The sequence below is a fragment of the Narcine bancroftii genome, chromosome 3 (assembly GCF_036971445.1).
Source record: "Narcine bancroftii isolate sNarBan1 chromosome 3, sNarBan1.hap1, whole genome shotgun sequence".
NCBI lineage: Eukaryota > Metazoa > Chordata > Chondrichthyes > Torpediniformes > Narcinidae > Narcine > Narcine bancroftii.
In genome coordinates, this window is record NC_091471.1 from 174976655 (window position 1) to 174992446 (window position 15792).

Sequence of the window (15792 nt, forward strand, 5' to 3'; positions counted from 1 at the left end):
TCTTCTCAAGTTTGATTCCTCACGAATATATTATTCAGCTACATCTCTCATTGCACACAAAACACTGTGCTGGAGTATCTCAATTGCCCTATGCCATTACACCCCCACATCAATTCACCAACTGAGGAGGATTAATTTTCACCCTCTTAAGATTTGTCTTTCTTAAACGTTTGCATCATTTTTGCTTAAAATTTTTTAAAATTGTCATACATTTTAAAAAATTGTCTTTGAATTCTCTGTAAAGAATTCTGTTCAATGGCCCAAGGACTGCATTTTGTGGTACCACTCTGTAGCAAACTGCTGCAGTTTTATAACCATGCCATTTTAAAAAAAAATCCTATTTACCCAAGTAATTTACTAATCAGGAGGCTACCAATTAATCTCCAACCTAGACTTTTATAATTTCTCTAATCAACAGTAGATTAATTACTAACCCTCAGTTCTGGACCAGCAAGAGAACTGGAGAAAAATCATTATCAATTTGGTGGCCTCCAATGTCTTTTTGTCCTCAAGTAAATGCAGATGTAAATCATAACAACTCAGTCAAATTAATTTTACTTATGAGCATATTGGTAGCCAGAATAGCAAAACAAGTATAGAAACAAGACACCAAATTTGATGTGGAATATGGACTCTATATGCAGTTTATATCATTTTCATGAATAAAAATTGCAACCTAAATGATTAGCCCATGATGGCAACAGGCTACAAAAGCCTCTATTTTTACTTTGATTGTGCACAGCCAATTTATTATATTAAAACATATCAAATTAGGCTGAAGACACGTCATAAATGTTTGCTGTCAAAGTACTTACTTTGAAACGTCAGGTTTATCTGGCTTCCACGGAAACACTACATTTCCCAGTGCTGCACGATAGCAATAGATTCCCACCAGCCCGAGTGCCAGTGCTGCTTTGGAAACAAAGGAACATGTCTTCTGAACCAAAATAAAGATCAGAACCAGGGATATTGCTGTCAACATGGAGAGTTCAAGTCTATGATTAGAGCTGCAAAAATAAATTTAAAAATCATCTCTGGACATCTGAAGAAGGTTATTAGAATTAAGTGCCCAAAGTTTCATATATTATTGAACTAGGTTTCCCTTAAAGTATTGTAATATTTCAAAGGGGTCATGGATGATTAAACAAAACCAATTGGTAGAGTATCATATTGATTGAGTTTACAGATGGTGAATTAAATTGTCAGAGCTGCTTAATTGTGTCAATGACATAGTAAAAATGTTGTCTTCCTGTTAAAATGTGCGCTCCTGTAAAATACACAATGTATACTTACAGCAAATAGGCAATTTCTAAAATGGTAAATGCAACTTTATTATACCAGACTTATTAAACTATCATATTTTGAATTACTCTTGCATCTCCAGCCTAATCAGATTGCTCCAGAAATATTCAGCCTCAAATTGTAAGACATGATAGTCCAGATTCTGTGGTAAGAATAACACTGAGACTATCAGCTCTCACTGTTAATAAAGAATTAAAATATGGAAATCAGGACGTTGTCAGATTGTCCAGCTTCTCTGGAATTTTGAAGTAACAGTGAGATGCAACACAGAGGTATCTGAAAGCAACTCGACGTGCCAGAAAAAAGCTCAAACTTGGCCATTACAGTGTAATCATTTTAAGGATATGACAAATCTTAATCACTCCCAAATTTGTCTTGGCACTAAATATTAAAGTTTGTCCTCTCATTGCTTCAGGTTTTAATATCTTTTTTAAAAATCTTTTCTTCAGTCTTGAAAGTTCTGTTCCATTTCTTGGCTTTTAGCTCAATCTTTTTTCACTGTCAAAACTTTAGAGATAGAACATTGTGCAACATATACATTATTAAGCATTAGTGTTTTACATTTAATAAAATACAAATAAGCTGGCATCTTCTAATCATAATACAGTAAAAGTCTGTTATCCAGAATTCAAGCAACCAGCAACTGACAAAAGGAACTTTTTTTAATGAAAAATGTAAATAAACAAAAATCATAAAAAGTTCAAAATTGCAAAGGGAAATGTTCTTGAAGTCACAAACCGTTGAAGATGGGAGCAAATATTCTATCAGCAGAGTGCCTTGGTTATGCTTTGCTCATAGCAGCTGTTTGAATGAAGTTGTGTTTGAATAAAATAGTGTTGCCCAAGATGAAGAGCTGGTTAATGCCGATTACAATTGGAGTGACTCTCTCACAGTTTCAGCCTATCCCTGCTTAGTAAGAGTCTTTATCTTTACTAGTATATTAAGTATATTAGTAAGGTTTTATCTGCAAATTTGGAGAAGGGGATGTTAATTATGCCATTATTGCTCATCTTTCAGGCTGCTTCTTGGAGGAGGATCCTATAGATGCAGCGAATGATTAAATGTTTTCAAAGTATGTGACTGAAAATAAAGAACTTTATGTATTCATACAAGTGAAGTTTGTTCATTATAAGTATCGTATTTTTGTCTTTTAAACTGTGTTTTCTTAATGCAGGTATATTAGGCATTGTAAGAGTGAATATCAAGCAATCAGAAAACTCGCTTATCTGGCATCTACCAATTCCCATAGGTGGTGAATCTTAACAATAGTAAACAAGAATTCAGAAACTAAACAATCTGCCAGACCATCTCCACTTGGAAAAAAAATTATACATTGACTAGATTGGGATGAAGGTTATTTTAGCACACAAGCCAATGTTTAATATATAAAACAAGGTGAAAAATCATTGCATTTGAATGGATAAGAAATTGAAGAATAGAAAACAAGCAGTTCTTGTTGGTTGATTACAATGGACAGGATACAAAGCTGGGTATTCAATGTTAGGTCTGTGCTAATTTATTTAAACTTTTAAGTCAAATGTTCTGTGTCATTGGTCAAGATATATCAAAACTAAAGGTGCAGTGGATTTATCAAAAGTAGCCTGTAAATGAAATATAAAATATGCAGATGAGTTACCAGACAAAAACAAAATTCAGCACATTGAAAGATAATAGGGACAACTTAAGTGCTCCATGAAAGTTGTGAAAATATGGCTGTAGATTGTGGTTATCATAATTTAAGGTGCCAATCAATGTTCCTTTAATGTCACATACATGTGTTTTTCTGTTTGCCCTGTAAAGGCACATAAATAGGTGTCAATGTCCACGGTCACCATTAAGATGAGAAAAAAAAGAGCAAGAGTCTCTTAAGAGACATCGAGTGTTTGTAGATCCTGCCATCTCCTGAGTTACTGTGCTTCTGTAACCTTTGTAGCCACACAGACTCCTGGCCAGTCCAGCAGTGAACCGAAGCTTGAGGCATCCAAGTCCCATCTCTGCTGCTCTTGGTTCTGAATCCCCAATGCAATTAATTAGTTTGTCAGCTCCAACATCCTTCGGAAGGCCTGCTCACTACTGACACCTTCACAGCACCCTGTCGCAGTACCTGGTTTCTACAAGCCTGTTGTCAACAGTGTGATGTTTCTTCTTTTGTGATTAAAAAAAACTTGGGTCCTTTTGTATTACTTATATTTTATTATCAACTCATGACCTCATGGGACACATCCATTTTGTGCATCTAACCCAAGGTGGGCCCTTCCATCTCCAGTGCTCTCTAGTGGTCAGGAGGATCACCAACTGCCAATCACCACATCCCATTTCCTTAAGATGCTCAATCTAGCAAAATCACATAGTAATATAGTATTTATTTCAATTTAAAGTTAAATACAAACATCAACAGCACAAAGTTTTTAAGTGTGCAGTTCTTTTGCTTTTAGCGATTGAGCCTGTCAGGTCAGGTGCTTTGATAACCCATATGGATCTTCTCACAAGTTAATGTGTCAGCTCTGCTAATCCACTCCTGTCTAGCACTGTTGGTGTTTCTTCTGTTGCTGTGCAGGCTGGATCTTCTGCATTTTTCTGTTCTTGTAGCATTATTTGCATTTTCAGCAGGCTCTTTCAATTCCTCCTCAGTATTTCACCATCCTCTGTTCTGTTAGTGTAGGATCTTGGATGATCTCCTCCAGAACAGTGGCCTTCTTGTCCCAGGTGCTGGACACTCGGAGTCTCACTGTGTCGTGTAGTGCCAGCGGCTTGCTGACTTGTCTCCTTTGCAGAGGCTTTTATTTGTTTGACATCTCTGTTCTTGTTTGGGTCTACAGAGTAGGGAAGTGCAGTGTTTACAGGGTCCATCAGGAGCTCAGCAGGCGACATGTCATGTTCAAGTGGCGAAGCTCAGTAACTCAACCGAGCTAGAAAAGGATCTGAGCCACTGTCTTGTGCTTTATTGAACAGCTATTTAACTATGTGAACTCCTTTCTTTGCTTTACCATTTGATTGGGGATGCAGAGGACTTAAAATCACATGTCAAAAATCGCAATCTTCTGCAAAGTTCTGAAATTCTCTACAACTGCAGTATGGACCATTGTCACTGTAGACAATTTGTGGAATTCCAGGTCTCGACTTCATGTATCTGATCATGCAGGCAGCAGACATGTGGGGAAGGAGCACCATCTCAGGATAGTTCAATAGACAGTCAATAACCAGCAGGTAATTCTTTCCATCCAGGTGGAACAAATCAGTCCCAACTTTCTTCCATGGTTCTGCTGGTAAGTCAGTTATGATCATGGGATCCTTTGTCTGTTTTGTGTGATACTTCAAACCGGTCTCAGCTTGAAACCATTCTGCCAATGTCACCATTTATCCCTGGCCAATAAACAGAAGTTCTGACCCTCCTCTTGCATTTTCCTTCCAAGGTGCTCCTTATGCAGCCTTTTCAGCATCTCTTGTTGCAGTGATTGAGGAATGATGGTTCTACATTGTGAGTAGAAGCCCATTGACAACACTCAGCTCAACTCTGATGTTGTAGTATAGCTGACATTCATCTCTAGGCCATCCTTCATTCAGATTCTTGATGACCTTCTGTACAGCTGTGTCCTTTTCTGTTTCAGCTGTGATCTTCTAGATTTCATGTCAAATACAGGAAGAGATTCAGTGATCAGGTTCACGTGGAGATTTACATCTGTCTCTGTGGAACTCTCATTGTGTACTTCACTCTGCATCATTGCCCTCAATAGCTAACACAAGTTTCCCTGCTGTGTAGACCAATTCAAAATCAATACATTATAGCCTCATCATCAGTCTTTGGATTCGCAGCGACATTGCACTGAGGTTTATCTTAATTATGGCTATAATGGCTTATGGTCTGCCTCTGCCACGAATGTTGGAATAACTGTGGAATTTCTTGAGTCCATAGACCAGTCCTAGGCACATATTCTCTATCTGTGCATATTGATATTCAGATATGGTCATCGTCCTTGATGTTCATTCTACTGGCCTCCAATCTTCTCCAACAGCCTGAAGTAGTATGGCACCTATTCCATCTTTTAAAGCATATTTTCATCCTTCTGGATGGGTCAAAGAATGGCAAAAGCTACCCGGGAGCCTGCAACCCTCTAGCTCTGGGTTGCTGAGTGTGAGGGCCGCCATCTTGGGCATGGACCTCCATGGGTTTTCAATGTGAAAAGAAACTGCCGCTGGAACTGAACTAGAGGCAGGTTAAACCTGTTTGCGGTGGTAAGGAGGACAGCCAGGCAGTAGGACCCAGAGGAGAAATGCTGAAAGACACATCTCCACTCACTTGCTTCTCCCAGTTCCACACAAGTAGCAGTGCTGCCACTAAAGACACAAATATACAAACTAAAGGGAAGAAATACAAAACACACAGCAGGAAAATTGTTTGGGTATATAAGAGGCTCTGGTTTTGTTGTTGCTGTTTGGAATAAACATTCAAGGCTAGTTAGGCAGCCAAAGAAAATGGTATGAAATGCTTTTGAGACGAAGGGGACATGGAATTGGGGCTCGTGCTCAAGATTCAATTTATTATCATAGTAATAAAACAGTGTGATCATATAACATTAAATTTATTTTTGCCTGCTGCAGAAAGATGGGGACAGACTAGATTCGCCTCCAATGTTTCCATAGCCCCCACAGCCACACAGAGTCCATTGGCAATGTGAGCTCACATCCAAAACTCCAACATGGTCAGGAACCCTTCAGCACCTCCTTGCATCCCGGTTCCAATACCTGGTACCCCTCCAGCCAGTTTGAGCCAGTCTCCAGCAGTCCGCAGCCCAGAGTGAGTCTCCTGACAGCAGCCCACAGCCTCCACGGGTTCCTCGTCTTGTGTCGCCAGCAGCCCTCCATAGGCACTGGTCCCTCAACTGCAGAGCCCCTTACCGGTGCCCCGCCGTGGGATTATCTTCCCATCCTCTGGTGCCCTGCTCCAGTCCTCCACTTCCGTGGAGCCTGCAGCCCCTTGCAGTCGTGGGATTTCAACTAAAATCACCATAGCTCCCTCAACAGGCCTTTCAAAGGCCACGTGGAGCTGACAGCAGTGGACTGGGCAGCTGGACCCTGCGGAAATGGCGCATCGCTGCTCCTGACGGGTCCACACCAGCAGTAGCGCTGCCATCATATGAACGATAAATACCAATGTGGCTGAGCAACATACTTCAATGTTGTAATCTTACTATTTAATAGAAATTAATCAGTTGTTCAACACTGGGCAGCCACGCATCAGAAGCTTTGTAACAATTCCAGATTGTTGGACTGCTACTCAATACAAATCACAACTACAACTTTGTTTTACAGAACTATCCTTATATGGATTGATGAATTTATTTTTTGTAAAACATATTTACATAGATTAATCCAGGAAAGAATCAAGTCATATTTTAAAAGTACTTACCTTGTCAGCCAGTGGCCAAAGTCAGGCTCCTGAGCATATTTGATTCCTGTCTGATTCAGACTGCGCAGTACTCGACAAATCACAAGGAGAACCCAGGGGCTTGAAATAACCAACCATTTTTCATAACTTCTACTTGATTGTATATAATCTTTTGATTTATCATCTTTTGGGTCAAGATAGGAAGCTTCAAATAAACCATGGATTGTAGTCTGCTCCTTATTGCAATCATCTTCTGGAATCCACTTTTTGGCTTTATCTTTAGGGTCAATGACGCCAAAATATTTCCGGCAGGCATCTTGAAAGAACACCAATAAAAGTGTGTTGACTAAAAAGAACCAGGTTTGATGTTCTTCTTCTATAAAACTGCTTGAACCCAGACTCAGAATGTGTGCAAAAGTCCCAAGCAATAGAACCAGATCCAGCTCTGACCAGCTAGAACAATCTGCGGCACAACTCTATTAGATAAAGAAAACCCACTAGTTAGTATGAATTAACTATTATGGATTTATCCAACAACTACCACAATAAGAACCGTTATATTTCAGAAATTTAAAAATTACTAACTTGGAAAGTGGGCAAATTGAGACAAACTTTGGGTTCCTTAAAAATAGAATTTTGGAAGAAACTGCAAATAGTATCAGATTTTGTTTTTTTTTAATCTGCAGATGCTAGAAATATGGAATAAAGGGAAAAATATTAGAAATATTCTAATCAGACAGTATCTGCTGTGATGGAATATTTGTAGATGTATTTGGGAGATAAATTGGTAAAATTAGAGTAGGTTACATATATACACACACATATTTTAAAACAGATCTTATTTGAAATACTGAAGAATTCAATGACTTTACAGAAACTATGGAGAATGCTGTGCACATTTCACAAGTAGGTGCCAATTGAAATGACATTAAAGCAACAAGAAGGAGACACTCTGGCTGTTGAAAGCTCTTTGCAAGGGTTTTGACAGAGTGCACAGAAAGGTCACTCCTGGGTTTTTGTTCACCTAAAGACAACAGCTTGACCAAGAAGACTAACACCTATTGTTTTCTGGAGAAGGTCTGGGGTTTTGCTATCTGTCTGATGTTTCTCTTGAAATAAGGGAACACAAAGGAACTCTGTGATAGCCTGAAAGAAAGAGGTTATCATCTGGAGAACCCTGATGGGGCAAGTTTCATTAGCAAGACATTAAGGTGATTAACTGTGGTACCTCAGTTGTGGAAATCCTGGAACAACAAATCTCTCTCTGCAAACCTACAAAGAACCTTCCTGAGCGGTAAACATTTACTTTTCGAGCACCAAAGCCTGGTGAACTTTATACATGTTAAATTCTGTGCATAGTATAAGAATTGCCTGTAACCAGTGAACTTGGAAGAATGAGAAGTGAGAATGAACTGTGACTCAAAGAACTTTTCTTAAATTTACAAGCACATTACATATACGTGCACAGAATTTGAAGGGGGTTAAGTTAATAGAGACAAGTTAAAGTTTGATTCTGTTTTCATGTTTACAGATAATAAAAACAACTTTTGTTTAAGTAACTAGTCTTGGTGAATGTCTATTGCTGTTGGGTTTTGGGGTCCTTTGTGCTTGTAATACTGTGGAAAGAGAAACAGTTCATGCTTCAGGTTGAAGACCCATCATCAGAATGAGAATAGACAGACCAGGGTTGATCCACAGATAAGTTGTAGATGGATAAATAGGGTAGCTAGAAACAAAATGGAATAAAATTCATATGGTAGAGGCTGCTTAGGAACAAATGCAGTCAAAGGAACATGGAAAAGATGTGAAATGTAGAGCTGTAGGATATGCCCAGCAGGTCAGGCTGTGGTAATGGAGAGAGAAAAAAAAAAAGGATGATTTGCAGTAGCAACAACCAGTTCTGATACAGAGAAAGTGATCAGAAGTCAACAAAAGAAAACGCGATGCTAATCCACAATCTGATATTAGACATAATCGTACATTTACAGTACAGAAGGCTACAGATGGATAGGACAGAACAAGAAAAGGCTGGAGAATTGAAGTGGCAAGAAGCAGGGAGCTCCAAGTCACCCCTACAGTCTGAGTATAGGTGCTTCGCAAAATGGTCAGCCAACCTGGATTTTGGATGATGAGATAGCACTTAAGCAAGCACCCTCAGGTTGAAGAAGAGCAATTAAATAGAGCCATCACTTGGGATGATTGCTTGGGTGTCTGGATTGTGAAAAGCAGTAGGTCAAACATGACAACTCATTTAGATGCAGGTAAAAAGTTGGATGGAGAAGTGGAATATGGAACTTAATTCCAACAAATGTGAGGTAAGGCACTTTGGGAAGCCAAATTCTGTAGGACACAGTAAATGCCAGGGATGCAAGGAGCATTGATGAACAGAGAGACATTGGGGTGTTGATATACAACTCCCGGAAACTGATGGCACAGTGGGATAGGATAGTGAAAAAGGACAATCGGTAAGTTCGCCTTCACACTTCTATCAGGTCTCCCCACAGTCTCCGACGTTCCAGACTGCAAGTATACAATTAAATCTCTTTTTAAAAAATTCATTATCTTATGAAAGGAGATAGCTTTTATGGCATGGCTAAACAAAGGGAACTATAAAGTACAGGCCTAAAGATCACAACCTACAAGAGCAGTAACATGACTGAACAGCAGCTATCTATTTTCAGGTATCGTTTTCCATTCTTATAATTTTGAACACTTCTATCAAGCTGCCACTCTAAATGAAAAGTGTACAATTATTCATTATCTGTATTGCCTCACTCTAAAAAAATCACAACGAATCTGTATTGTACACACTCCAAATGTTAAGCTTAAGACTGCGCAAATGGTATATTATGCTTTTATACAGACTCATTCTTCAGAAGATTCTTAAAATTAATGGTATGACGTATAACAAAAAGTGTGGCACAAACGTTAGATCAGAAAATACTTAATCACTGATTTGTAGAGAACTTCATGCTTACTTTTAAAGAATACCTTCATATATCTTTGCTTGTTATCTAAAGAATTAACAAAACTTTCTGCAATGTTATCAATTGCAATCCCTCTGTGGTTCAAAGTTATTAAGCAACTTCAGGAAAATTTAGGAGCAAATTGAAAACAACCAGACAAGTGCATTCAGGAGTCACATAATTATTTTTTTTCCAAACTGCTATTTTGAGAATGGACAAATTAAACATTCACCAAAATTAAAATATTCCAATCAGAATTATTTGCAATGTTTCAAATTGAAATGACTGTGTATCACTGGTCACAAGCAAATAGGGCGGCATGGTTGGCGTAGTGGTTAGCACCAGGAATGGGGACCAGGGTTTGAATCCCGCACTGTCTAAAAGGAGTTTGTACATTTTCCCTGTGTCTGTGTGGGTTTTCCCCGGGGTCTCCAGTTTTCTCCCACCGTTTGAAACGTACCAGAGGTGTAGGTTAATAGGGTGTAAATTGGGCAGCATTGATTCATGGGCCAAAATGGCGTGTTACTGTGCTGTATGTCCACATTTAAAATTTAATTTAAATATAGACTTAACTACGTCACAAGTCTAAACCAGAATTCAATTACGTTTGCAAGCCAAAGATCTCATTTCTTAAGCACATTTTAAAAGATACACTCTAGAAATAAACAACAGACAAGGTAGATTCTCACCTTACGTTGTGGCTTTCCATTAGCAAAATACTTCCATAGAGTTGAAAAGAGCACACACTGCAAGGCAGATATCAGTACAATCACTGTTCCAACCAGTAACCAGGACACACTACAAAAGTAGCAAGATGTTGTTATCGATGTACACACAACGACATGAATAGCTGTGAACATCAGACACAGCAAGTAGAACAGGAGGGAGTATAACGGTGATGACACAGGAACTTCAAATTCTGCATTGCTGCCTAGTGCCTCTGGAGTACTTGCTACCAGAAGGAAAACAACCTAAAATTAGAATATACATATGTCAGGAGTTAATGGATTTCCCATAAACAACAAAGAAATTATATTACATTAATTATGCAGTGATATGAGAGACCTCCAACTTCAATAAAAGTTCCGGCCACCATTATGTCTAATTTCCACAGGAGCTCTATCAAGAGCATCCTGGCAGGCTGCATCACAGTGTGGTGTGATTGCTGCAGAGAAATGGATCCCTGATCATAACCTCTTCTCACTAGTATCTTCAGGCAAGAAGTATGGAAGTCGAAAGGACAACAACTCAAAAGGTTCAAGAACAATTTCTTTCCAACAGTTCTTAGGCCCTTGAACCTTCATTTGCTACACTAATCTGGGACTTGTCCGACACTCCAACAATTGTCTGCACTATTGCTTAGTTACTTTTTTTGCACTTGAGATTTATTGTCTTTTTAATTAATTTAAGACCATTATCATCAACAGTTCTACATCACATAACACACAATCTCTTGCACAAATACCACCAAATTTAGGAGAATCATACAAATGCAATGCTCTGAATTGGCTTGTCTCTTTTGACAGTAATTCTCCAAATGTGTTAATTTAACTTAAATTACATTTAAAAGAGTACATTAAAAAAATAATAATTAATTGCTTGATTCTTTCCCCTTTTTAAGTGTTTTAGAATGTTTCTTAAACAGTCAATATCGGGACAGCTCATTCTGTATTACCTTGCAGAAATGTTTTCTATCATGTGAGATACCCTTTTTGAATCAGGAGGTCTTTGCACAGCAAATCAACATCTGCAGATCTAAGCAAGCCTTTACTTACCACATTGATCAGCAATTAGCACAGGCTAATATTAGGTTCCTTGTTACAATGGCCTACAGGATGTCAAGCGTCATTATATTAATGATAGCAATGAAGGCCATGGCAAAGTATCTGGTTATCTTTGAAAAATAGAAAATTCACTGTGTAGTGCATGGACAACACAGATATAATTTAATTCAAACTTAGATCAATCCAAGTCCTGCTGTAACTTAGGGTCCTCTACAATTTGTTTAGAAAACTAAAATAGTTCCACGTACTTATTCATCTGGTGATCCAGAAGGCTGCTGCATTTTCCCAATTCCTTATTTCTTGGGGTTCTTTTGCTGCTAAATCAATGGCCACTAGTGATTAACTGTCTTACCATGGGCAACAGTCCTTCATCTTTCAAAATGGCATAATTATATTTCCTTTTTACTTTTCTGTATCAGCAAAAACAATCCAAAATTTACACTTCTACAGTACCTTAAAAATAAATCTCCTCTTAATAGGAACACATTCTGTAACCATGCACAGTTTAACATTGCAAAATAAAAGGATTAAAACATACTTTAGACCCTCCATTTGCAATAGCAGAAGGCCTAACCTATCTGAAAGGTGTATCATAGCCAAGATGGAGCAGCCTTTACCAAGATGGCATCTGGCGTGCTTCTAGCCTGGAATTATCCCTCAAATAATCCAGTTTGTAAACCACCATCTACTACACTCGAACTATAAAAGAATCATATATGGAACAAGGAGGAAAGAAGAAATATTAAGAAATTAAGAAAAGATCCTACCTCCACCACAATGATTGCTCCTATAACCATTGAGTACATATCATACTGTGCCACAATTCTCTTAAGCGACGAGCTCATGAACTTCACTGCATCCAAATACTGTTGCAACACTTTCTTTCCTAGGTTTGCAAGAGTCTCTGAAGTGTTACCTTCCAAATAAAGTTTGATCCATGAACTGTGAGATTTTTGTGCTCTTTGAAATAGTTTGTATCCAGCATCTGCAAAAAGTTCAAAACAAAGCACTTTTGAGGTGAAGGAATTTGTCACCATAAAAAGATTCAGCAATCTCAGTTAACTGAGCCTAAAGTATGCCAAATTAATCATGTGAAACACTTCTATTTGGAGGTTGGGATAAGAGAACTTGCAAGTGGAAACTTTCAAGCAAACTCTGGGACAAATTGTATAAACTTGGGCACAATTCCAATCAAAATAATAGGATTTTTTTTTTCTTGTTTATCAAGAAACAATTCCTTCTGCATGAAGGATATCCAGATACTTCTAATGGTAACAGGAAGGTTTTTTCTGTTATTTATTCCGATAAACCTTACAAGTTTGAAATGGCATCGCTGCTGCACCAGTGATAACAGCAGTACTGACACTTCCAAAACTCCTCTGTGGGGTCTTATTGCCCTGTCATTACACCCAACGGCCCTGTAAAGGTTTAAACTTCCCTAGCACCTATTTTCTTTAAATTGGAGAATCCAGAGGTCCATGCACAAGAGAGCAGTGTCCAAACGATGTGAGTTGCATGCTCTGGGAAAGCAAAAGACTGGCACAGGGCAAGAAAATGGGAGAATATTCTTCTTCCATCAAGAAGAAATTTGAGAGAGGATCCTACAGACTACAATGGTAGAGCAAGGACTTGGTGGCCAAATACCTCACACTAGAAATCAGGAAATAGTCTTAGAATTTGTGAGGATGCTGTCAGCAAGCAGGAGGCTCAGGCGGCAAGAGGCCCTCAAAGACCCAGAAGTGCCAGCAGCTCCCTGAAGCCCACCGCCCACCCCTCCCCCCCAAGGCCCGGGTGGGCGGGGGGGTGAGAGAGCCCCCAAGACCCCAGGGGCGAGCAGGGGACTGCCCACCAAGGCCTCACAGGCTGATGCTCCACCTCCCCCAAGAGCAAGTGGACTCCCAAGGACAAGCACACTCTCAAGGACAAGCACACCACCCCCTCTCCTGAGGCCCAGGGACACTGATGACAAGCAGGGAACCCAAAGCCCCTGGGGTGCTGAGAAACTTGCTAATAGTGTTGTGGTTTGGAACCAACTCTACATAAGACACCCTCCAATCCTGTTACGTACAACCTATCTTCTAACAACATTACATTTAAGTGCTCCTCAACTTAGCCTCAAAGTACATATTTCAAAATGTTATTCATAATTGGATTAGATTAACTGATCTAATAACTGAATGTACCTTCTTTCTTGAAGGGAATATGGGAGCACTTCCACAACTCAGACACTATAAATAAAATTTGTGAAATATTTGGTTTCATGAGCCCCTTCAAATTATTTCAGCTTCCTAGATTTAAACAAATCAGTCCCCCCAGCTATCTTGTATCTTTTGAATAACAAACTATATTTATTCTGTATTTTAAAATCGTAATAAAAGTTCACTTCAAAGGAGAGATGCCAGACACCATCTTATTTTGAGCCACTAAAGGAAACCAAAAGGTTGGTCAAGGAAATAAGTTTTGTGGAGCACCTTAAAATGTTAAGTGGAGGCCTCAAAAGGGAATTCCTTATCTCTTCACCATGACAGTTACCGATAAAACAAGTTGGGATGTTAAAAGCCAGAATTGGAAGGGTGGTAATTCCAAAAACACTATAAGGTTTTGGGATTCCATTGAAGAGAAAGGAAGTAGGAAGTGAAATGAAGGATTTAAAAACAAGGATGAAAATAACAAGTTTACAGTTTTAGTAGACACTCTTGATGAGGCGGATGAAAAATGGTAGATGTGACTTAGATAAATCAGAGGCTCAAATAACAGATGTAGCTTTACACACCTTGTTGAAAGTGAAAAGTTACAGACGTCTGCGTATAATTAAATATGAAGCAACAAAGCAGACACTTTGGTTACATCACATGTTAAAGAACTAGAGCCATTCATAGTTCATAAAAATTCTTATTGTACAAAAAGGCATGTCAACCATTAGCCAGAAGTAATCAGGAGTTGGCTTATTATTTTTGAGGAGGTAATAATGTCAAGTTGCACAGCAGTAAACAGAACTGGGAAACATTCATATCAAAAACTAATACTTAATGTTTTTGGAGTTAAAATGAAGTCTTCTCCATGGGTAATGAATTAAGCATGATGCTGCCTGATACAGAGCAGAATGGTCTTACCTTTCTCATATGTAGGAATACTCTCTTGGATCAGCAAACTAAGTTGATATCCATTAAGATGCAAATATTTTAGCTGTTCTTGTAAAGATCTTTCCTCGAAGACAGATAGAATGAGATGACCCAAATTATTCTGTGGAATGGGCAAACCAAATCCTAATGCTAAAGTGGATGTGAGATCAGTTTGCTCCACATCTTCAGCTGGAACAAAGGAATCTGAAAATTTGATAGTGAGACAAATCAATTATACCTCCAAAAGATCTTTTGGCTCCAAAAGATCACGCAATAGTTTTTATGCCCAATGAGGTCAATTTACGGCAGAATTCTTCACTTTGTGACAAATACTCTAAGAAAGCCAAAACAAAGTAAACTGCTGGAGAAACTCAGCAGGTCAACAAAGTTACAGAAGTTGATTATCTGAAGTTAAAAACCAAAAATGCTGCTGAGGCCAGGTGAAGACCGTTACGAGCCCAGAGAACCCCAAAACCCAGCAGCAATAGATATTCACCAAGACAAATGGTTACTTGAATAAAAATTGCTTTTAATTATCTTTAAACATGAAAATAGAATCAAACTTTAACTTATCACTATTGACTGACTTAACCCAACTCAACCCCCTTCTAATTCTAAGCGCACGTTTATGCAATGTGTGTGTAAGTTCAGAAAAGTTCTTTGGTTCACAGTCCAATCTCACTTCTCATTCCTCCAAGTTCACTGGTTGCAGGCAATTCTTCTTCTGTGCACAGAATTTAACATTTCTAAAGTTGACCAGGCTTTGGTGCTTGAAAGGTAAATGATTACTGCTCAGGAAGGTTCTTTTTGGTTCAGAGAGAGATTGGTTGTTCCAGGACATCCACAGCTGATTTCTTTTTAATCAGCCACTCCAGTGTCTTGCTGATTAAATTTGCCCCCTTCAGAGTTCTCCAGATGATCACCACAGAGTTCCCTTTTGTTTCTCTTATTCCAAGTGAAACATTAGATAGCCAGTCCTCTCCTCTTGCATAAACCACAAGGGCTTTGACCAGGCTGAACAAAGCACTTACAAACCAGTCTTCCAAATGGGGCTCTCCACAAGCTTGCCAGCTTGTCCTGCTCAAGTCCCAGCCGCTGTTGCAGGCTGTAACACTGTAGATGTTATCTCTGTGTCTCCCTCTCTCTTTCTGAGAAAAAGCCTGTTTGACTCTCTCTGCTTACAAAACCACATGACCCTCTTAAAACAGCTCCAGATAATCTGCGGCTCCAAC

General features: G+C 38.9%; 2 protein-coding genes across 16 annotated transcripts in view; one reads left to right on the top strand and one right to left on the bottom strand.

Annotated features, from left to right (window-relative positions):
- Positions 1-2397, top strand: part of hook3 (hook microtubule-tethering protein 3) — a 149358-nt gene extending 146961 nt beyond the window's left edge. Inside the window, exon 25 of one of the 3 annotated variants that reach the window (XM_069925886.1) lies at positions 2320-2374. Coding sequence is in view for 1 of the 3 variants with exons in the window: in XM_069925887.1 (XP_069781988.1) it covers positions 2320-2359 (40 nt within the window). In the remaining 2 variants the exon portion in view is untranslated. Of the gene's footprint in view, positions 1-2319 lie in introns of all 3 variants that reach the window. The other 2 variants (XM_069925887.1, XM_069925892.1) reach the window with 2 other exon arrangements.
- Positions 1-15792, bottom strand: part of pigg (phosphatidylinositol glycan anchor biosynthesis class G (EMM blood group)) — a 172313-nt gene that overhangs the window by 33792 nt on the left and 122729 nt on the right. For 7 of the 13 annotated variants that reach the window (XR_011353937.1, XR_011353936.1, XM_069925876.1 and 4 more), the window contains 5 exons: positions 14552-14764; positions 12206-12423; positions 10344-10625; positions 6710-7164; positions 816-1007 (listed from right to left, as the gene is read on the bottom strand). Coding sequence is in view for 11 of the 13 variants with exons in the window: in XM_069925876.1 (XP_069781977.1) it covers positions 816-1007; positions 6710-7164; positions 10344-10625; positions 12206-12423; positions 14552-14764 (1360 nt within the window). In the remaining 2 variants the exon portion in view is untranslated. Of the gene's footprint in view, positions 1-815; positions 1008-6709; positions 7165-7273; positions 7378-10343; positions 10626-12205; positions 12424-14551; positions 14765-15792 lie in introns of those variants that run through there. The other 6 variants (XM_069925883.1, XM_069925882.1, XM_069925878.1 and 3 more) reach the window with 5 other exon arrangements.